Source organism: Bubalus kerabau, chromosome 3 (genome assembly GCF_029407905.1).
Source record: "Bubalus kerabau isolate K-KA32 ecotype Philippines breed swamp buffalo chromosome 3, PCC_UOA_SB_1v2, whole genome shotgun sequence".
Classification (NCBI taxonomy): domain Eukaryota; kingdom Metazoa; phylum Chordata; class Mammalia; order Artiodactyla; family Bovidae; genus Bubalus; species Bubalus kerabau.
The window spans coordinates 42,990,597-43,011,880 of record NC_073626.1 but is presented as its reverse complement, the minus strand read 5'-3'; the positions used below and the strand labels follow the sequence as shown (position 1 = coordinate 43,011,880).

At 51.3% G+C, this 21,284-nt stretch overlaps 2 protein-coding genes across 13 annotated transcripts in view; one reads left to right on the top strand and one right to left on the bottom strand.

The window, feature by feature from the left end:
- Positions 1 to 7,653, top strand: part of ANKS1A (ankyrin repeat and sterile alpha motif domain containing 1A) — a 168,107-nt gene extending 160,454 nt beyond the window's left edge. For 2 of the 6 annotated variants that reach the window (XM_055571651.1, XM_055571654.1), the window contains 8 exons: positions 473 to 637; positions 1,353 to 1,478; positions 1,643 to 1,714; positions 1,841 to 1,927; positions 2,359 to 2,496; positions 3,307 to 3,477; positions 3,575 to 3,673; positions 4,103 to 4,387. In XM_055571651.1, coding sequence (XP_055427626.1) covers positions 473 to 637; positions 1,353 to 1,478; positions 1,643 to 1,714; positions 1,841 to 1,927; positions 2,359 to 2,496; positions 3,307 to 3,477; positions 3,575 to 3,673; positions 4,103 to 4,222 — 978 coding nt within the window. In that variant the 3' untranslated portion in view covers positions 4,223 to 4,387. Of the gene's footprint in view, positions 1 to 472; positions 638 to 1,352; positions 1,479 to 1,642; positions 1,715 to 1,840; positions 1,928 to 2,358; positions 2,497 to 3,306; positions 3,478 to 3,574; positions 3,674 to 4,102; positions 4,388 to 5,320 lie in introns of those variants that run through there. The other 4 variants (XM_055571655.1, XM_055571657.1, XM_055571653.1 and 1 more) reach the window with 3 other exon arrangements.
- A 1,566-nt stretch (positions 7,654 to 9,219) lies between these two features.
- Positions 9,220 to 21,284, bottom strand: part of TCP11 (t-complex 11) — a 135,621-nt gene continuing 123,556 nt past the window's right edge. For 3 of the 7 annotated variants that reach the window (XM_055571643.1, XM_055571645.1, XM_055571646.1), the window contains one exon: positions 9,220 to 21,181. In XM_055571643.1, the coding sequence (XP_055427618.1) occupies positions 20,949 to 21,181 (233 nt within the window). In that variant the 3' untranslated portion in view covers positions 9,220 to 20,948. The remainder of the gene's footprint in view (positions 21,182 to 21,284) is intronic. The other 4 variants (XR_008711627.1, XR_008711628.1, XM_055571648.1 and 1 more) reach the window with 4 other exon arrangements.

Here is a 21,284-nt window from a genome sequence, read left to right as displayed (position 1 = left end):
GGCACGGTTTCACCCTTTCACACGTGAGGAAGCCAGGGCCCAGGCTGGTTCTGAGACCATACACTCTGCTGACATTCAGACATGGAAGCTGAGGAGACAGGGTGCCCATCGGGAGCAGAATGTCTCCTCAGGAGGGACCCTGAGATTGAGTCACGCATCCCCAGGGCCCGCGATCAGCTGTGGCAGACAGTTTTCTCTTTGAGAAGGTGGAGCGCGCTTCCCCGCCCTACAACCACCCCTCCTCCCAGCATGCTCCGGGCTGCCCACCTGCAGGGCCCAGTTGTCAGGGCTTTCTGGCTGGAGGAGTCTGGCCCCTGATGCCCAGCTCCTGCCCTTTCTCACCAACTCTCCCCTGGAGCTGGGTCTCGATACCGGTTTCTCACCGATCCCCCCCACCCGGGGCTGGGCCCTGATACCGGCAGCCTGAGGCCCAACCAGGCGGCCCCCAGACTCATGGCTCTCCCCGCCACAGTGCCAGGACCTGTTCTCGCAGACGTCGTCGCCGCTGAGCCAGAACGACTCCTGTGCCGGGCGGTCAGCTGACCTGCTGCTGCCTCCTGGGGACGCGGGCAGGCGGCCGCACGACAGCCTGCATGAGCCTGCGGCGCCCTCTCGGGCAGAGCGCTTCAGAACCCAGGTGGGCGGGGGGCCCAGACGGGGTCCCTGCACCCCTCCCGGCAGGACAGGGCTCCCCCTGCCTGGCACAGGCCGCAGACTTCATCCCGCCCCCCAGCTGTGGCCTGGCCTGCGTCCCCCACAGGGCGAGCCTTCGCTCCACGTCTTTGACCTGCTTCTTCTCTTATGACTCACTCATCTCAGTTCTGGCCTCTGAGGAGTCCCCGCACTTTTGCACCAGCACAACTGTGAATTTTACAAGATTCAAAAAGCATGTTTGGCAGTCTTAGTGACTCTGTATCAAGACTTTCCATCTTGCTGGGAGTCCTGAATTTCCCTTCGTCCCCATGACTTCCACCCATGCCCTAGTTGAGGACCCTGTCACCTGGCCCGCGGTGGCCTCCCACAGCCCCCACACCCCGACTCCTGTCACGAGGACCCCTATAAAGCACATCCGTGACCACGGAGACGTCCTCGCCCCTCCACTACCCCAGGATCAGATCATCTCCGACACCACGGAGCCTTCCACGTGGAGCTGCTCACAGATGGGCGGCTGAGGTCCCGGCTTCCCTACCTGTTCTCAGCCTGGACAGGCCTCACCTCTGCCCCAGCCCATCTGAAGGGCTGATCTGCCTCTGCCCTGGAGCTCCTGGAGGTGGCTGGCAGGCCAGAGCCAGGCGGGGCGCTCAGGAGCCCCTTGAGCAGCAGGCTGACCTGGGGCCCCATATGTTCTGCAGGAGGAGCACCGAGAGACCAAGCTGACCCTCCGGCCCCCCAGCCTGGCCGCCCCCTACGCCCCTGTGCAGAGCTGGCAGCACCAGCCAGAGAAACTCATCTTCGAGTCCTGCGGTTACGAAGCCAACGTGAGTAACCCCTGCCCCCAGCCCAGGGCCCCCATGCTATTCTCAGCTCTTCAGCCATCCCAGCATTGCGGGGAGGGGAGTTACGGGAGAGGGTCCAGATCGGCTGGGCAGTCCCCGCGTGGTGACACAGGACACCTGAACGCGCCCACTGCTCGCTCCCACAGTATCTGGGCTCCATGTTGATCAAAGATCTGCGAGGGACAGAATCCACACAAGACGCCTGTGCCAAGATGCGGGTAGGCTGTCACGGGCGGTGGTGTATTGGGCGTGGCTAGGATGGCAGGCAGCAAACGGTGGCACCAGCTGCAGCTGCGGGGTCCTGCCCTGAGGAGCGGCGTTGACGGGCCTCCCGTTTGCTGTAGAAATCCACAGAGCACATGAGGAAGATCCCCACCATCATCCTGTCCATCACGTACAAAGGGGTCAAGTTCATCGATGCCTCCAACAAGGTGTGTCCCCTCCCCGCCCTCACCCCCGCCAGCGGGGCGCCTTCCTCAGAGTCCCCGCCTGGTCCCACCTCCGCCCCGGCCCGGTGTCGGTCTCTCGTGCACCCCCTTACCTGAGTCCCAGGGGACAGCTTGTCTTCCTCAGCGCGGGCTCCGCTGGCCACTTCACTGCTCACAGGCCTTTAACGCTGTGATGCGCTTACTGAGCCCAGGACACCCCCAGGCCCCACGCTCGGGCCCTGGAGGGCAGAGGGGGCTGGATGTGAACATTTACTCCCTTGGCTGCTGTGGTCAGGGGTGGAGACCCCAAACCTAAATCAGAGGAGATTAGGCGCCACCCTCGACCCCCACCCTGCCAGAGAGCAGATGAGGAAGTGGCGTTTGGCCGACGCCCTGGGCTGGTGACGGGCACTGCAGAGCCGCTTTTCCCGCAGAACGTCATCGCAGAGCATGAGATCCGGAATATTTCCTGCGCGGCCCAGGACCCAGAGGACCTGTGCGCCTTTGCCTACGTCACCAAGGACCTGCAGACGGGCCACCATTACTGCCACGTCTTCAGCACGGTGGATGTGGTAGGTGGAGGCCACGCGGCCCGCACACTGGGTGTGGCACCTGGCAGGCGCCGAGCCGCGCCTGTCAGGAGCGAACCCCCGGCGCACAGAGCAGCAGTGGCTCGACCAGGGTTCTGGCGACAGCAGTTGCCCTGCTTCTGGCCACGTGTGTGTTCCCGGGCCAGCGCTGCACCTCCCCGGACTGTGGCTGACCCTCCCGTGGGGCCGTCTTCCTGAAAAACCCTCCACCTCCCTGTTGGGGACAAGGAGTCTCCTTCCCCCAGAGCCCAGCTTGGGCTGCACCCTGCTGCCACTGGGCTGACGGGAGGTGTTCGTGTGGCGGCCCCGAGACAGGGCCTGTGCCAGGCCTGCTGCCCCCGGGTCTTCAGGGCCCCACCGGGGACCTCCGTCGGTGCTCTGGGCCCAGCCATGCCTCTGGGCTTTGACGTGCGCTGGCTTGTGAGCTAGGAACTCCCCTCCCTGCTCCTCACCTGCACAGCGGGACAGAGTGTAACTATTTCAGGCTTGTTCTAAAGAGGAAGTCCCCCAGAAGGTACCCGTCCCAGTTCCTACAGCTCACCTTCTCTGTCATTTCTGGGCACTATGACCTGAAGCCACAGGGACCCCCAGGGCTCGTCTCTCCAGTAGAATCACCCACAAGGAAACAAAATGTGCGCTTTGTTCAGACTGTTCCTCGGGACACACTTCGCTTTCAGGGCAGCCGTTGCCTGCATTGCTGCTGCCCAGCCTGTGTGGGGTCCTGAGGGGTGGGGGGTGCCAGGGCGGTGCTCCCTGCTCCCTCCTCTCACCCTGTGCCCTGCCTCCTCCCAGAACCTGACCTATGAGATCATCCTGACGCTGGGCCAGGCGTTCGAGGTGGCGTACCAGCTGGCCCTGCAGGCCCAGAAGTCCAGGCCGGTGGGGGCCTCTGCCGCTGAGGTGATCGAGACCAGATCTTCCAAGCCGGTGCCGAAGCCCCGGGTGGGCGTGCGGAAGTCAGCGGTAGGTGGGCCCCGGGGCCCAGGGCTGGGAGGAGCGGCGTGGAGGGTCTTGTGCGGCCGTGACCCCGCCTGTCTGTCTGCTTTGCTCCGCGCCCCAGGTGCCGCCGCCCCCCGATAGTCGCTGTTGTCACTGTCACACCCGCCCCGCCCACCGCCCTTCCTACCTCCCGCTGCCGTCTGTTAGTCCTGGAGCCAAGGTCTCTGCACCCGCTGTGTGTCAGTCTCCCCGCGTGCCCGTGAGCTCCTGGAGACGCTGGCACCCCCGACCCCGCGTGCCCGTCTTCCCTGAGCTGCCCCCGCACCGTCCCCCCGTGCTGTGGCCTGTCTCTCTGCTGTGTGTCCTCCTCTCTCCAGAGGTCAGGGTGCCCGCCGTGGTCTTGCCCCGGGGGAGCTCCCTGGCCCCACGGTTTGGGTTTTCCAAACCCCTTCCCCGCTTCCTGCGCCATGGAACCGCCCAGGGACCCCAGCCGTTCCACGCGCCCGGGAGACAGCCTCCCGGGACGCTCCCGCGAGGTGCCCCTCCTGCTCCTCACCCCGGGAGCCGGCTCTCTGGCGGACACTAGGGCACCCCCGGGGACACGGATGCCAGTGCGGCCCCTCTGACCCTGCCCCCTCCTCCTTGGCAGCTGGAACCACCTGACACGGACCCCGACGCCCAGTCCCACGCCAGCGTCTCCTGGGTCGTGGACCCCAAGCCAGACTCTAAGCGGAGCCTCAGCACCAAGTACGAGACCACTATCTTCTAAGCCCCGCCTCCGCTAGTCTCTCGTGCCTTCCAGCGCCTCTCTGCTCTTCTCAGCGCTCCTTCCGCCCGCTGAGGCCAAGGCCCACCCTCGCCCCGGGCCTCTCCTCCCGCGCCAGCTCTCCCCGCCACCGGACACTGTGAATCCCACCTTGGTCGAGGACGGCTTGGCGGGGGGGGGGGGGGGGGGGGGGGGGGGGCGAGTTGCCTTTGAGGTGGGGCAGCGGGAGGGCGTCGGCGGGCAGGCTCGCTGGACCCCGAGAGAGGCCGGCTCCAAGCAGCGGCCCCCCCCAACGGGGCGGGGCTCCCTGCGGCTCCTCCCGCAGCTTGAGTCCCGAGCTGCCGAGAGCTCGCCACGCCTCTCCCGACACAACCAACCACTGTGACCGCCTGGGGCCAGATCCCCTGCACCCAGCTCACGCTGGCCCGCGGCTTGTCTTCCTGCCGTGAGACCTCAGCTGGGCCGCGGTCAGCCCGCTGTGAGGCCCCTGGGGCACATGCCTGGCTCCAAAGCCTGCGGCTCTGAACACCTAGACACCCACAGGCTGGCTCCACGCGCCTGGAGTCTTTGTCTCGGGGGTCTTGAGCTGCAAGGAATGGGATGGCTCCTCACGCCCTGGCCAGGGAGTGACAGGCGGGCGGAAGAGGAAGGCCGCCCTGTGGGACCCGCAGGAGGGGGTCAGTGCCCTGGACCTCCTCCCTTCGGGATGCCGCCGCCCGAGGGCGGGGACCTGGGCCGGGCAGTGCTTGCTGGCGCTACTCCGTGGTGTGGGGGTCAGGGCTCAGCAGCGGGGAAGGCGGCGCGCCCTTGGGCGGGGAGCCGTGGTTCCGTGGGGGGGAACACAGCACGGAGCGCGACTCGGGGGCACCGCCGCTCAGCGGCGGCGGTTCCTTTAGAGCCGAAACCCAGTGGACAAGCCGAGGTGGGTCTCCTGCCTCCTGCCCTCGTGCCTTCCGAGCAGATGCCTGAGCCACAGAGGGTGCTCGGGGAGGCCGCGAGGGACCTTCTGCTCTGCCTCCCTGTTTCCTCTCCGTCTTCTCCACTGTGTGCAGCCCCTTTGGTTAACCTTTTCCTCCCCCCGTTGTGTTTGCTTCTGCCAAGCTGAGCCACCGAGGAACCGACTGTGCTGCAGAAACAGCCGTGCGGAGCGCAGGCTCCCGCCACCGCCGCTGCCACCGCCGCCTCACCTGCATTGGAGACCCAGGCCCACCTCTGCCCGCAGGACTCCTCCCGGCTGTGGGCCCGGGCCCGCCGCCAGGCCTCATGGAGGGAGCCCTGCCCCGGTGCCGAGCAGCCCTCCAGCCTCTAGCAGATGAGACTGGGACTCCAGAGGCCCTAGAAGTGACTTGTCCAGAAAACGTTTTTTAATAGAAAAAAATTTTTTTATAAAATTAACTTTTAACACTTGGCTCAAACCTCTAGGTTAAACTGCCAATCTTTAGACCAGTGGCCATACGGTCCGAGGGTCTGTCCTCAGGCCGGGGCATGGACGCGCTTGGGCAGCTCCAAGAGGAGGCGCTGGGTGAACCGAGTGGCCCGACAGCTGCCCCCTTCAGCCGCTGCTCCTTTCTGAGCCGCACACAGTTTCTCGTCCCCGCCCGGAGCCGAGCGCGGCTGTGGCGGGTTCCACTCCATCCCCGGCGGGCCGAGCGTGGAGGTCGAGCCAGGCACAGGACGAGCAGGTCTCGGGCCGCCGTGGTCCGAACACCGCCCTGGCCTGCAGGCCACGGGCCCTCCAGTGACCTCAGGCCGGCCGAGTCGGATCAGAAAGGAGAGGAAGCAGCTGTGTTGGTCTTGGGCATTAACTGGTAGGTCAGTTGAGGCAGCTGCCTGCAGGTGTGTGATTTATCTAATCAGGTGTGTATGATTAGGACTCACTTTTCTGACTGTTGTCCTTTCAGCTCTGGGCTCACCCCAGGCTCTGAGGGTGGAGAAGGCAGGGCGAGGAGGCAGTTTGCTCCCCCAGCGTGGCCTCCAGGGCCTGCAGTGCCGCCGCCCCAGCCAGCCTGCTGGCTGGCTTTGCTTTGCGCCTTTGGTTGCGTCGCCCCTCCTGGAGGCGGTAGAATGGGAGGATCTTGTTCACTAGGGCTGGACCAGGTCAGCTGTGTGTCTAGCAGCTCCCAGAGCAGAGCCTTTCCTCCCCAAGCAGGCCCTTTGCTGGCGCGGTGCAGTCGGTCCTGGGGTCAGTAGGTCCAAGGCCTTGGCAGCACCCCACCCACCGGCCGGGAGCTCCGGGGGCGGCCCCCTGCACCGTCCACACCACAGGCCCAGGGGGTCGCCCTTACTCTGGGATGGAGACAGGTGGTCCTGCCCTTTCGGTACTAAACAAGGACCTCAACACCCAAGTCTGACTTCATGTCCTGCTGCTCCCAGGGCCTGACGGTTCTACTGTGCAGTATTCAGCCCATCCTTCGTCCAGGGATGGACAAGGAGCCCAAGCTAGGTTGGGGAGACTGCTGGTCTGGCCACAGCACACCTGCTGTGCCCTCTTCCTCCTGAGGAAGGCCAGTCTCCTCTAAGTAGGCCCCTCGTGGTGGGTGGTGGATCCATAAAGAAAACTGTAGACACTACGATGAGTTCCTCAAGCTGTTTTTTGTTTTTATGTCCTAGGTAGGTGTCTCCTCCTCTTGAAGCTGCTATATCTTTTTTATTTATTCAGGGTGTTTTCATATTTGAAAGCCTTGGCTAATCTGCTCTGGATTTTGAGATTGGTTTATTTCTCAGTAGTCAAAAAGGGAGGGGCTAGATCTTTTTTACTCCTCCTCTGGGACAGGTACTCTCCCTTCCCTGGAAAGAAATATTATAACATTGAGGACAGGCTTCACATGGAGAAGCCTCGCTTCTGCACGCGAGCGCAGCCCCGTTCTGAAGTGTGCAGGCCCTTCAGGCAGGACTCGAGATGGGGGCGCTCTCTGGTCCGCCCTCCTCCTCACAGCTGCTCCTAGTGAGCGGGGCTTCCTTCCAGACAGGCTCTGCCTCTGCGATGCTCACACCCCTCCAGGGCCTCCAGTGCAGCTCTGGGAGTCCCTTGAGAAGCCTGGGGCTGAGCAGGCTGGTCTGCCCTCAGCCTGTGTAGGGGGGGCCCAGGCCTGCAGGACGACTGTCAGACACAGTTCACAAAGTGTTGTTGCTAACGGTGTGGCAATGGGACTGAATTGTAATAAAATGTTATTTAATCTTTGTCTGTATTTTGATACTTGAATGACTTCCCCTTCTATTTTACTGTACATATAATTGTTAATCTGTCCGATTTTGTCTAAATTACGAACATCTTGTGGTACCAAGCGTAACCGACCTGTGCGACAGCATAGACTGACCTCACTACATGAGAGAGTGTAAATATTCCTGGGCTTTTGGCTTTGGTTTTGTTATTTTCGTAACTGTACAACTTAGAACAGGCTGAATTAATAAATGAGAAGTGACATGAAACCAGCCTTACGTTGTGGAGTCTGAGTTGGAACATTTCCTGACGGTTTTCCAGCAGAAGCGCGGGCACAGGCCAGCTGCTGGCTCTGGGTGCTAATGAGGATCCACTCTGCTTGGCTGGCACCAGTCTGGGGAACTGGCTCCACCCAGCACTCTCCAACAGGAAGGGCTGCTGGTCAGCGTTGACCCTGCTCTGGTGTGAGGGCCCTGCAGTCACCTTCCCCTCCCCAGGTTCGGCTGGTCTGAACACCAAGCAGGGCCTGGGCTGGTCACCCACAGATGTGACTGAACGCTGGGGTTATCAGGCCGATGGGAGTCGAGAGCTCTGGAAGGAGAGTCTCCTTCAGGAATGCATTCGATTGTGGAGGCAAAGTTTTACACAGACAACTAGCTACCAGCCCAAGGCCACACAGCGAGGCTCTCCAGACATCCTGAGCTGTGGGGATGGGAGGGACGCGGTGCTCGCCAAGCCGGCTGGCACCTGGGCTGCTGGTCAAGAGAGCGTTGGAAAGAGGCAACACTGACGACTCCAGCAACCGCCTCTCAGCCCTCACCCCTGCCTGGGTATTGCCTTCTCTGCAGAGGAGAAACTGAGGCTCAGAGAGGTTAAAATGCCCACCCAGGGCTAGCCAGAGAGGCGCCTGCTCCTGCTGCTAAATCACTTCAGTCGTGTCCAACTCTGCGCGACCCCATAGACAACAGCCCACCAGGCTCCCCCCGTCCCTGTGATTCTCCAGGCAAGAACACTGGAGTGGGTTGCCATTTCCTTCTCCAATGCCTGAAAGTGAAAAGTGAAAGTGAAGTCGCTCATTCCTGCCAGACTTAGTGACCCCATGGACTGCAACCTACCAGGCTCCTCCGTCCATGGGATTTTCCAGGCAAGAGTACTGGAGTGGGGTGCCATTGTCTTCTCCAGAGAGCCACCTAGAAACCCTCTAGTCCAGTGATGTCCAGCTGTCCTAGTTCGTGTTGGGCACCCCGGCCTGCCAGGCCATAGACCACACTGCACTTGACCGAGGAGGAGCCAGAGCTGGACTGCAGGGAGAGGCACGAGGGTGGTGGGGCGGCCTCATAGCGGGGGTGGAGGGACACATCCCACAATGCATCGGTCCATGCTCCCATCTCTACCCCCTGGCTCCTCAAGACCTGGAAGCAGAAGCAGGGGCCAGGAATTGGACACTGCCTCCAATGCCCATGCTTGCACTGTGGACCCAAGACCAGGCCTCCACATGCCCCGCTCCCCATTCTCACTGGTCCCCCTCACAGATGTGGCGTGGACCAGTCACCCAGGCTGCAGGGCTGTCAGGACGGAAGGCGCAGTGACCAGGGGGCTGGTCTAGACACCCTCTTGTTGGCCTCGGTGCCTCTGGCCTCCAACCTCGCGAGGGTCCAGGTCCCCCAAAACCCAGTGGGCGGGCCAGCGGGCCTTCTCAGCTCACAGCATTGGCCATCACAACCAGCAGCCGCGGGGTCTCAACTCCACTGCCCAGCACAGCCCCAGAAGCTCTGTGACTGCTCTTCTCAGGACTGGCTATTACAAACAGTTACAAACAAGCATGTACCAAATTAAAGAATTTCCTCAACACCATAAAATATTTATTATTTAGTAAATAGAGCTGGGAAAAGCGGGTAGCCGTGGGGGTGGTGGGAACGGTGCAGGGAGATTTGTATTGCTACTTATACCAAAATTAATTCCAGATGGTTCACATGTTTAAATGTTAAAAACAAAACCAGAAAAAACCCAACAAAGCTAGAAGAAAGAGAGTTTTTCATATGAGAAAGGTCTTTCCAAACATGTTACATAACTGAGTTCACTTTCTTAAGGATTTATATATTCAACTATATAAAAACCAAACATTTCTGCAAAGCAAAATGCATCATTATAAAAACAACTGAGAACAGTCTTTGCACCACATGTAGGTAATGAAGGACAACTTGACAACAGCTATCAAAAGTAAATCAACTTCCACTTCCAGGAAGATCGAGCAGACAGACTTTCCCCTATTTTCTTCTTGCAAGTATAATTAAAACCCTGGCAGACACACCAGTGGGTACAAAGCCCAAACAAAAGCCTGTTCTCAGAGGACAAGGAAGAAGGCAGCCTGGCAAGACAGCTTTTAGACACGAACTGCTCTAATTCATCCAAGCATCACAGAAGAAAAACTGGCCCCTCCTTCCACAGGCCAGCAAAGGCCAAGTGGTAAGCCTAGACGTCCCTCCTCACCACATATCAAGGTGCCCTAACACCCTCTGGGGTGGCATTAGAGGAGGCCTAACTGGGAACTTGCAATCACCCAGCAATTAGGTGGCTGCTCTTAACAACAGGAACCAAAATAAAGATCTCAGTGGATGGGCTCAAGAGCAGAATAAACAAAAGAATCCACAAACTAGAGAATAGAACAATAGAAATTACCCAGTTAGAAGAACAGAGAAAATAGACTTAAAAAAACAAGGAGTCTCAGGGACCTAACAAAAGATCAAACACATATGTCAGCAGAATCCCAGGAGAGAAAGTAGGTGGGGCTGAAAGAGACCTCCATGCAATAATGGCTCAAGACTTCTCATTAACCTACAGAATCAAGAAGCTGAGCACACCCCAAACCAGATAAAAAGAAATCCATGCATCACAATTTTCTGAATATAAAAGACAAAAGAAAAATTCTTGAAAGCAGCAAGAGAAAAATGACATCTTACCTATCAGGGAAAAATAATTTGAATGACAGACAGTTGACTTGTCAGCAGGACCGTGGAGCCCAGGAGGAAGTGGTATATTTTTCCAGTGCTGAAAGAAACTGTGAACCCAGACTTCTATACCCTGCAAAAATATCCTTCAGGAGTGAAGAAAAAATCAAGACATTGTCAGATGAAGGAAAACTGAGGAACTTATTCACCAGCAGACCTTCCCTAAAAGAATGGTGACACTCGTCTAAATAGAAAGGAAATGAAAAAGGAAAAAAAATGAACCTTGAAACATCAGGAAGGATAAACATTAAGCAAAAATATGGGTAAATACAATGGACTTTCCCTCTCCCACTGAGTTTTCTGAATTATGTTTGATGGTTGAAGCAAAATCCTAGCACTGTTTAATGTTCTAAATGCAAGTAGAGGAAGTGTTTAAAACAATTTTATAAATGAGGAGGGTGAGGAGATATAAAACAAGAAGATTTCTACACTTGAGTTGAACTGGTAAACAATGACACCAATAGACTATGGACAGTTCAGATCAGATCAGATCAGATCAGTCGCTCAGTCGTGTCCGACTCTTTGCGACCCCATGAATCGCAGCACACCAGGCCTCCCTGTCCATCACCAACTCCCAGAGTTCACTCAGACTCACGTTATGTATGTGTGTATATATATATAATAGCTGGAGCAAACACTAAAAAAAGTTATTCAAGGAGATAAAATCACAAAGAGAAACAGAAATGGAGTTTTTTTTTAATGTTTTCAAGAAACTCACAGGGAAATAGGAAAAAGAACAAAAATGAAAACAGAATAACTAGAAAATTAAAAATTAATTGGCAGACTTAAGCCCTAACATATCATAATTACACTAAATTTAAATGGTCTAAAAAACATCAATTAAAAGACTGGAGGAGATTTTTTAAAATGAACCAACTACATAAGAAACCCACTTCAAATAACAATAATATAGGCAGGTTAACAAAAAAGGATAGAAAAAGATATATAATACAAACATTAATCAAAAGAAAACAGTGGCTATATTGATATCTTATAAAGTAGACTTCAGACTGAAAGGGTAACGGGCAGGAAAGCTAGGGGTCTCCAAACTGAGGAAACAGGCTGCAGGTGTCAGATTCTCCTTTCCCTTCTCTATACCAAGTTAAAAGCAGGTTTCTCTTAAAATCTTGTGTTGCCATGACGACACCTGGTTCCACCTGAACTTAACTTTTCTCAAACCTTGAGCTGACCAATGTGGTTTTTCTTATGGAAATGTTGTTCTTACGCTATGTTAATGAACTATGCAAAAGTGAAGTCGCTCAGTTTTGTCCGACTCTTTGTGACCCCATGGACTGTAGCCTATCATGCTCCTCTGTCCATGGGATTTTCCAAGCAAGAGTACTGGAGTGGCGTGCCATTTCCTTCTGCAGGGGATCTTCCTGACGCAGGGATCGAACCCGGGTCTCCCACATTGTAGGCAGACACTTTACCATCTGAGCCACCAGGGAAGTCCCCTGGATTGAATTCCTCTCCCCCGGAGGCCAAGGATCCCAGCATTTTTCACAGCTCAGCAACAAACTTTCAAGAGCAAAGACAATCATAAGAGAGAAGAGGGTACTATATAATCATAAAAGGTCAGTGCACCAAGAAGACATATCAATCCTAAATGTATGTGTACCAAACAACACAGCAGTAAAGCATGTGAAGCAAAAACTGAGTTGAAAAGGGAAACAAATTCATGAATGCTCTGGGCTGAACTGTGTCCCTCCAAACTTTGTATGTTGAAGCCTTAACTCCCAGTTTACTGTATTTGGAGATAGGGCTTTTAGGAGGTAAAGTTAAGTTAGGTCATAAAGGTGGGATCTTAATTCAGTAGGGTTACTGGCCTTACAAGAAAAGGAAGACAAGAGAAAGAAAGAGAAACAGAGATGGAATTTTAAAATGTTTTCAAGAAACTCACAGGGAGATAGGAAAAAACAGAAAAATGAAAAGAGAATAACTAGAAAATAAAAAATTATTTGGCAGACGTAAGCCCTAACGTAGCATGACGATACACACAGGCACCAAAGAAAGGCCATGTGAAAACATAGCAAGAAGGTGACTGTCTACAAATCAGGAAAAGAGTCCTCACCAGAAAATGACCCTGCCCGACCTTGATCTGGGACTTTGTAGCCTTCAGAACTGTGAGAAATAAATTTCTATGGTTCATTGTTATAGCAGCTTGAGCAGACTGATACAACAAATATAGAGCTGAAGATTCAGCTCAGTTGGAAACTGTCAACAACTGGTAGAACAACTAGAGAGAAAACCAGCAACGACACAGAGCACAACGCCATCAGCCAGCAGGGTCTCAGTGACAACGCTGTTACCGGACCAGTAACAGCAGGATGGACTTTTTTCAAGTGCTCTTGAAACATATTCCAAGACAGACCATATCCTGGGCCATAAAATAAAGCTCAACATATTTAAAAAAACTAAAATAATAGAGTGTGTTCCTGAAACACAACAGAATCAAAATAGAAAATCAGTAACAGAAAGATAACAGAAAATTCTCTAAAACACTTGGAAATAACACTATTTAAGTAATCTAAGAGTCAAAGAGAAATCTCCAGGGAAATCAAAATAAACATTAAATTGAATGAATATGAACATACAACACATCCAAATTTGTGGGGAAGGGTAATGAAGTGCTGAAAAGGACATTCACAGTAGTAAATGCATACACTGGGAAAAAGGAAAAGGCTTAAATTGATAATCTACGCTACTACCCTCAAGAACCTCAAAAAAAACAAAAACAAAAAGAGCAATATAAACCCAAGAAGGAAATAATAAATGAAAACAGAAAATAGGGAAGTATCAATGAAACAAAGAATTTGTTTTATGAAATGATCAATAAAATGGACAAATCTGTAGTTTTGTAGCAGAAACTAACAGAGGAGAAAAAGGAAAAAAAAAAAAAAGACTACCAACATCAGGGATGAAACAATGGCTGTTGCTACAGACCCTGCAGACATCAGAAGAAATAATAACCGAATACTATCACAACTCTAAACACATATATTTAACCACCCAGAACTACAGACCAATTTCTCAAAAAATTCACAACTCACCATGTGAAACAAATCATTTTAATCCATCATTAAAAACTGAATCCATAATTTAAAAAAAAACCTAAGCCCAGATGATTTCACTGAAGAATTCTACCAAATGTTTAAAGAAGAATTAATACCAATTCTACACAATTTGTTTCAGAAAACAGAAGAGGAGGAATGGCTTCTAATTCATTCATGCTATGAGCTAATATTATCCTAATGCCAAAACCAACAAGAGAGATACAAAAAAAGAGAACTATACACTAATACCACTCTCACGAATAGAGGCATAAAAAATCGGTAACAAATTATTAGCCAAGAGAATTCAGATACATATAAAAAGAATTTTACATCATAACCAAATGATGTTCATTCCGGGGGTGCAAGGCTGATCAATATTTGAAGATCAAGCAATGTAATAAGGCATATTAATGAGCTAAAGAAGAAAAATCACATCAATTGTTGCAGAAAAATACTTAACAAAATTCAATACCCATTCATGAATTTTAAAAGGTTATAAAAATGGAAATAGAGGGTGAACAAGAGATCCCTAAAGATGTCCCCAGGCTTCTCTGGTTGTTCAGTGGAAGAATCCTCCTGCCAGTGCAGGAGACTCTGGTTCAATCCCTCAGTCAGGAATATCTCCTGGAGAAGGAAGTGGCAACTCACTCCAGTATTCTTATCTAGGAAATTCCATGGACAGAGAAGCCTGGTAGACTACAGTCTATGGAGTCACAAGAGAGTTGGATAATACTGAGTGGCTCAGCAACAACAACAAAGATGCCCACATCCTAACTGATCAACAGAACTTGTGAATATGTTACCTTATGTGGCAGAAGACACTTCGCTAATGTGATCAAGATCAAGGGTCTTGAGATGGGGAGGTTATCCTGGATTATCTAGAACAGCCCAGTGTAATCACCAGGACTATTAAAAAAGAGGGGAGGAGGGTCAAAGTGAGAGAGGAATTATGATGGAAGTGACAGTTTAGCAACTGCTTAGAAGCTGGAGGAAGCGGCTACCAGCCAAGGAATGTGCACTGTCTCTAGAACCGGAAAAAGCCAAAGGAAATAAGTTCTTCCTTGGCGGGAGACCAAATAACGGCCACCCAAAGATAGCAGGTCCTGATTATTAATACTGGAACCTATCATTGTTCCTGTATCAGTTTCCCAGGGCTGCCAGAACAGAGCCGCACACACTGGGGCCTAAACAGACAGGACATTTGTTTTACCCGATCGAAGTCTGGAATCAAGGGGCAGGCGAGTTGGTTTCCTCTAAGGGCTGGGAGAAATATCAATAACCTTAGATATGCAGATGACACCACCCTTATGGCAGAAAGTGAAGAGGAACTAAAAAGCCTCTTGATGAAAGTGAAAGTGGAGAATGAAAAAGTTGGCTTAAAGCTCAACATTCAGAAAATGAAGATCATGGCAACCGGTCCCATCACTTCATGGGAAATAGATGGGGAAACAGTGGAAACAGTGTCAGACTTTATTTTGGGGGGCTCCAAAATCACTGCAGATGGTGACTGCAGCCATGAAATTAAAAGACACTTACTCCTTGGAAGGAAAGTTATGACCAACCTAGATAGCATATTCAAAAGCAGAGACATTACTTTGCCAACAAAGGTCCGTCTAGTCAAGGCTGTGGTTTTTCCAGTGGTCATGTATGGATGTGAGAGTTGGGCTGTGAAGAAGGCTGAGTGCCAAAGAATTGATGCTTTTGAACTGTGGTGTTGGAGAAGACTCTTGAGAGTCCCTTGGACTGCAAGGAGATCCAACCAGTCCATTCTGAAGGAGATCAGCCCTGGGATTTCTTTGGAGGGAATGATGCGAAAGCTGAAACTCCAGTACTTTGGCCACCTCATGCAAAGAGTTGACTCACTGGAAAAGACTCTGATGCTGGGAGGGACTGGGGGCAGGAGGAGAAGGGGACGACAGAGGATGAGATAGCTGGATGGCATCACTGACTCGATGGATGTGAGTCTCAGTGAACTCCGGGAGTTGGTGATGGACAGGGAGGCCTGGCGTGCTGCGATTCATGGGGTCGCAAAGAGTCGGACACGACTGAGCGACTGAACTGAACTGAACTGACTGAAGGGCTGTGAAGGAGAATCTGTCCCAGGCCTCTTTTCCAGCTTCTGGTAGCCTGAAGCAGATGACATTCTCCCTGATTCTTTACACTGCTATACTTCTGTATGTGTCTCTTCATGTGACACATGTCTTTTCATAAGGACACCAGACAGATTGGATCAGAGGTCCACGCAACTCCAGTCTAACCTCATATTAAATAAGTACACCCACAGTGATCCTGTTTACAAATGAGGTATGGGGGCGATTAGGACTCAACGTAGGGACTTGGGGGTGGCGTGGGGGAGACACAATCCATAACAATTACCTATGTGATTAAGTTAATGATCTTAAAATGGGAGATTATCCTGGATTATGTTAGTGGGCCCTAAATCTAGTGACAAATACCCTTATAAGAGAGAGGCAGAGGGAGATTAGATACACACAGAAGATGACCACGTGACCCTGAGGTGACCATGGAGCCACAGGCTAAGGAATCTAGCAGCCACTAGGGGCTGAAAGGGACAAGGCACGCACACCCCCCCCAGAGCCTCCAAGGGAACGTAGCCCAGCCAGCATGCTGCTTTCAGCAAGACAGACCGATCTCTGGTTTCTGGCCTCTAGAACTGTGAAAGAGTCTTTCTTTCTGCTTTTGTTAAGCCACTCCGTTTGTAGTCATCTGCTGTGGCAGCCATAGGAAATCAATACATCCCTAAGCCTCCTGCAGCTCTGCCCACACCTTCATTTTAGTCCATAACACCCACTATGAACCTCTCACAGTCAGAACTGTAGGATAATAGATGTGCATTGTCTCAAGACACTAAACTTGTAGTACTTTGTTACAGTAGCAACAGAAAACTAATACAGAGGAGAACTTTTTCAACCTGATAAAGAGCATCCACAAAAATCTACAACACTGGGGATTTCCCTCGTGCTCCAGAGGCTAAGACTCAATATGTCCAATGCAGGGGACCTGGGTTCAACCCCTGGTCATGGAACCAGATCCCACATGCCACAACTAAAGAGCCTGCATGCCTCAACCAAGACCCAGCAGAGCCAAATAAATAAATGTTTTTTAAACCTACAACATTGTGTTTAACAGTGAAATACAATGTTTTCCCCCTAAGGCTGGGAACAAGGAAAGGACTCCACTATTACCAGCCTTAAAATAAGAGTTTGAACCAGTGCAATAAGGTAATAAGAAAATAAAAAGCATTCATAACAGAAAGGAAGAAATAAAACTGCCTATTTCCAGATCACATGATTGTCTATGAAGAAAATTCCAAGGAACCTACCCAAAAAAACGTGGGAATAAGTGAGTTAAGGGAACACCCTGGCAGTCCAGTGATCAGGACTCCACACTGAGGGCCTGGGGTCAAAATTCAGTCCTTGGTCAGGGAACTAAGATCCCACAAGCCATAGATGGTGCAGCCAAAACGAACAAAAAAATCAGCTGTATGTCTGTATACTAGAAATGAACATGGGGATACCACGGTTAAAAATAAGATACCACTTATAATCACTCAACAAAATAAAATGATTAGGCATAAATCTAGTAACACATGTTCAGGACTTGTATGATGAAAACTACACAATGCTAATGAAAGAACTCAAGATTTAAGTAACTGGAGAGAGAGATACTATTCATGGATTGGAATATTCAACAGAGTAAAGATGTCAATTCTTTGGAAACTGATACATAGGTTAACATAATACCTATCAAAATCCCAGCATGGTTTTTTTATAGACATAGGCAAGATTAGTCTATAGAAGGCAAAGGAATTAGAAGAGCCAAAATAACTTTGAAAAAGAATAAAGTCTGAGGAATCAGGCTACCCAATTTTCAAGACTCACTATACAGCTATAGCAATCAACATTGTGTGGTATAGCAGAAAGAAAAATAAAAAAGATCAGTGGAAGAGGAGAGAGACCCATGCAAAAATGCCTAATTCTTTTTTAACAAAGGTACAAAAGAAATTCAATGTAGGAAAAGATTGCCTTGTCAACAAATGATGCTGGAGCAATTGGATATCCATAGTTAAAAGAAAATAATAGTATCTTAACCTAAGTCTCACATCTAACATAAAAATTAACTTCAAACATAAAACTATAACACTTTTAGCAGAAAAACACAGGAGAAAATCTTTGGGACCTAGGCCTGAATAAACAGTTCTTAGACTTGACACCCAAAGCACAATTCATAAAAAGAAAACCTGGCAAACCAGACTTCATCCAAATTGAAACTGGTGGTCCAGTGGCTAAGACTCTACACTCCCAATGCGGGGGGCCCAGGTTCAATCCCTGGGCAGGGACAGAGGTCCCACATGCTGCACCTAAAACCTGCAAAGGACATGATGAAGGAAGAGAAAAGACTATGTGCAGAATCATAGAAAATATTTTCAAATTACATATCTGACAAGGGTCTAGTATCCAAAATATATAAAGAATTCTTACAACTCAACAATAACAAAACAACCCAATTCAAACATGGGCAAATGACTAAAATGGATATTTCTCCAAGGATATACAAACCCCAATTATCATATGAAAAAATGCTCGACATCACTTGCTGTTAGGGAAATGCAAGTCAAAGCCACAGTGAGGTCCTACTTCACATCCACTAAGACACCTGTAAGTTAAAAAAAGAAAGAAAAAAGAAAACAAGTGTTGGTGAAAATGTGGAGAAAGCAGAACCCTCACACATTGCTCATGGGAATATAAAGTGGCACAGCCACTGTGGGAGACAGTTTAGTAGTTTCTAAATAATTACCTATAAATTACCATGTGACCCACCAACGCTGCTCTTGGATATATGGGTATATCCTCAGAAGCACTGAAAACAAGTGTCTAAACAAAAACTTGCATACAAGCATTCACGGCAGCACTGCTCACAAAAGTCAGAAGGTGAAACAATCCAAATGTCCATCAAACAGGTAAACATTTGATATATCTATACAGTGTTAGTCGCTCAGTCATGTCCAACTCTTTGCGACCCCACAGACTGTAGCCCACCAGGCTCCTCTGTCCATGGAATTCTCCAGGCAAGAGTACTGGAGTGGGTTTCATTTCCTTCTCCAGGGGACCTACCCAACCCAGGGGTTGAACCCAGCTCTCCTGCATTGCAGGCAGATTCTATACCATCTGAGCCACCAGGGAAGCCCCCATTGTATCTGTATAATGGGATATTATTTAGCCATTAAAAGAATTAAGTTCTGAAATGCACCACAATATGATGAATCTTAAAAACACACCAAGTGAAAGAAGTCAGTCACAAAAGACCTCATATTATGATTCCATTTATCTGGAGTCAGAAAAGCCACTGAAATAGAAAGCAGATTAGTGGCCACCAGGGACTGGGGAAGGGGAAATGAGAAATTGAAGTCTGTGTCCTTCAAACTGTGGGCAGGACTGAATGGAGCTATCTTTCCTTGAGGTCAGGATCCCTGTCTCCTCCACATGGAAACACAGGGAAATAAACTCAACATTTCTAAGAAATCGCTCACTCTAGACCTTAATGATGAAGCACAAAGCAGTTCCATGTCAGCCCAGCCTCCGCACCCACCAACCGGGCAGTCCTCCTCTCAGAAGCGCCTTCGGAGCACTGCAGCCTCTAAGATGATAAGGCTTCCAAAATACGGATTTTTAACAAATTCAGACAGTTGCAAATCAGAGAAGCTGTCTAGGCAAGCCTGGCTGTTTATTTAAACACACCCCCGAGCCTGGGCGTCCCCATCCTGAGGCTGTCTAGCTACAAGATGGAAACTGAACGACCCAGGACCTCCAGCTTTTCTGGTCACAGCAAAGGTCCGCTGGTGGCCTGGCTCTGTCACTAACTAGGCTCTACTCTAAAACGGCAATCAGGGACTTCTGGGTGGGCCAGGGGCCAACCTTCCCAACACAGGGGTCCCAGTTCGAGCCGTGATCAGGAAATTAGATCCTCCATGCCCAAACTAAGAGATCGCACACTACAACTAAAGATCCTGAGTGCCACAACTAAGACCCGGCTCAGTCAAATAAGTAAATTTTTTCAAGAAGTCAATCAGGAGAAACCCTGGGCTAACGGAACTCAAATCCCCCTTTGGATGTTCTTCTAAGACCACGTGTGCTATACTGAGCGCCCTCTGTCTCCTGAAACGCTGAGAATGTTGGCTGTCGTCACAGTACCTTGAGAGCACATAGGTGAATCCCCAGTTTCTCTCTTGTCCTCTGCCAAAAAAAGGGCCAGATCTGAAGGGAACACTTCCTATTTCAGCATCCTAGGTCAGAGCTGACCAGCCACAGTCAGCCCGGGAATGAGGGGCTGGATCTCAGCAAGCCCAAGTCCTTCCTAGAACAGCCCTCGCTTGTGATGCCAACAGCAGAGCTGCCAGGGAGAGTCCCAGCCTGGAAGTGGGGAGAAGGGAGGAGGTTCATCCACCCAGGATGCCCATGTGGCCTCTGCAGGGAAGATCAGGGGGCTTCTAAGCTTAGAGAGGAGGGGACAGGAGACTCACTCTGCCCCTCAGCTAGAGAACAGGACCAAGAATAAACCTGACCAAACCAGTCATCACCCCAATTAGCCAAGCTGGACTCTGGACACTGGGCAGGGAGATCCCATGATCAGACGTGTGCTCAGCAGGAAGCCGCGAGCAGTCAACACCCACTCTCGCCTGGCCCCAGCTGGCACCCTGCTTCAGGAGCTGGCACTCTGCTTCAGGACCTGCCCCAGCAGAGGGAGCTGAGCTGCTTACTCCTCCGGACCCCTTATTGCATCATTTGAAACCTTCAGCAGGGGAACGTTCCTGGTGGTCTGGCGGCTAAGACTCCCAGCTCCCAAAGCAGGGGGCCTAGGTTTGATCTCTGGTCAGGGAACTAGATCCCACATGCCACAGCTGGGAGTCAGTCTGCCACAACTAAAGATCCCAGAGCTAAGACCCAGTGTAGCCAAATAAAACTTTTTTTTTGAAAAAAGAATGAAACCTTTAGGGGAATTTGGTCCTGGAAATGAGGTTTCCAATAATTTTTTTCAATCATGCCCAAATCTGAACTGAATTAGACAAAACAAACTCCTAAATTCCAGAAATACACTCACACTTTAGGTAATTCCAGAGTTTTCAGAGCCCTTTGAGAAATACCTTTACCCTCAGAGAACAGTGTTAGTACCGGGTGTCTTAGCTTCTCTGCTCCGTGTGCTGAAGGCGGCACCTGGAGGAAAAACCGGGGCCTGCTGGCTGCTCGGCTAGTGGGCGGCTGAGCATGCAGGGCCTGGCCACGGCTGCGGCACACGAAGCGGGGGCTTGCTTGCAGTTCAGAAGTTTATTGGTGGACGCATTTGGGCCAGCTGGAGCTCACACACGAGGTCACTACGCATGGTGCGCTGGCTGCAGGCGGGGAGAGGGCGTGCTGCTTGGTGACGTCACCCCAGGAGGATGGTGGGCTTCGCTGCTGGGTCCAAGGAGCCACGGCCTGGAGCCAGCGCCATCAGAGAGACGCCACTTCTGTCTCCAGCACCTGAGCTGGGGGGAGGAGGCTCTTTAAGATCTCCGTGTAGTAGGGGCCGAACACCTGCTGATTGTGGTGTGTGAGGCTGATGAACTTCTGGCCCAGTTCTGCCAGCTCTGCCTCGATGAGGGTGAGGCCTCCAGGGAGGTCCAGCAGAGACCGCTGCACACCAAGAACCAAACAGCATTTGAGGAACAAGTGGATTCGCTGATCTGTGAGTAGGGAAAGATAGTGAGAGGGCAAATAATCTTCAGGGGGAAACACTGCCCACCACACTCCTAACTTCAAAGTTAAATGAGATACGCACTGACCCAC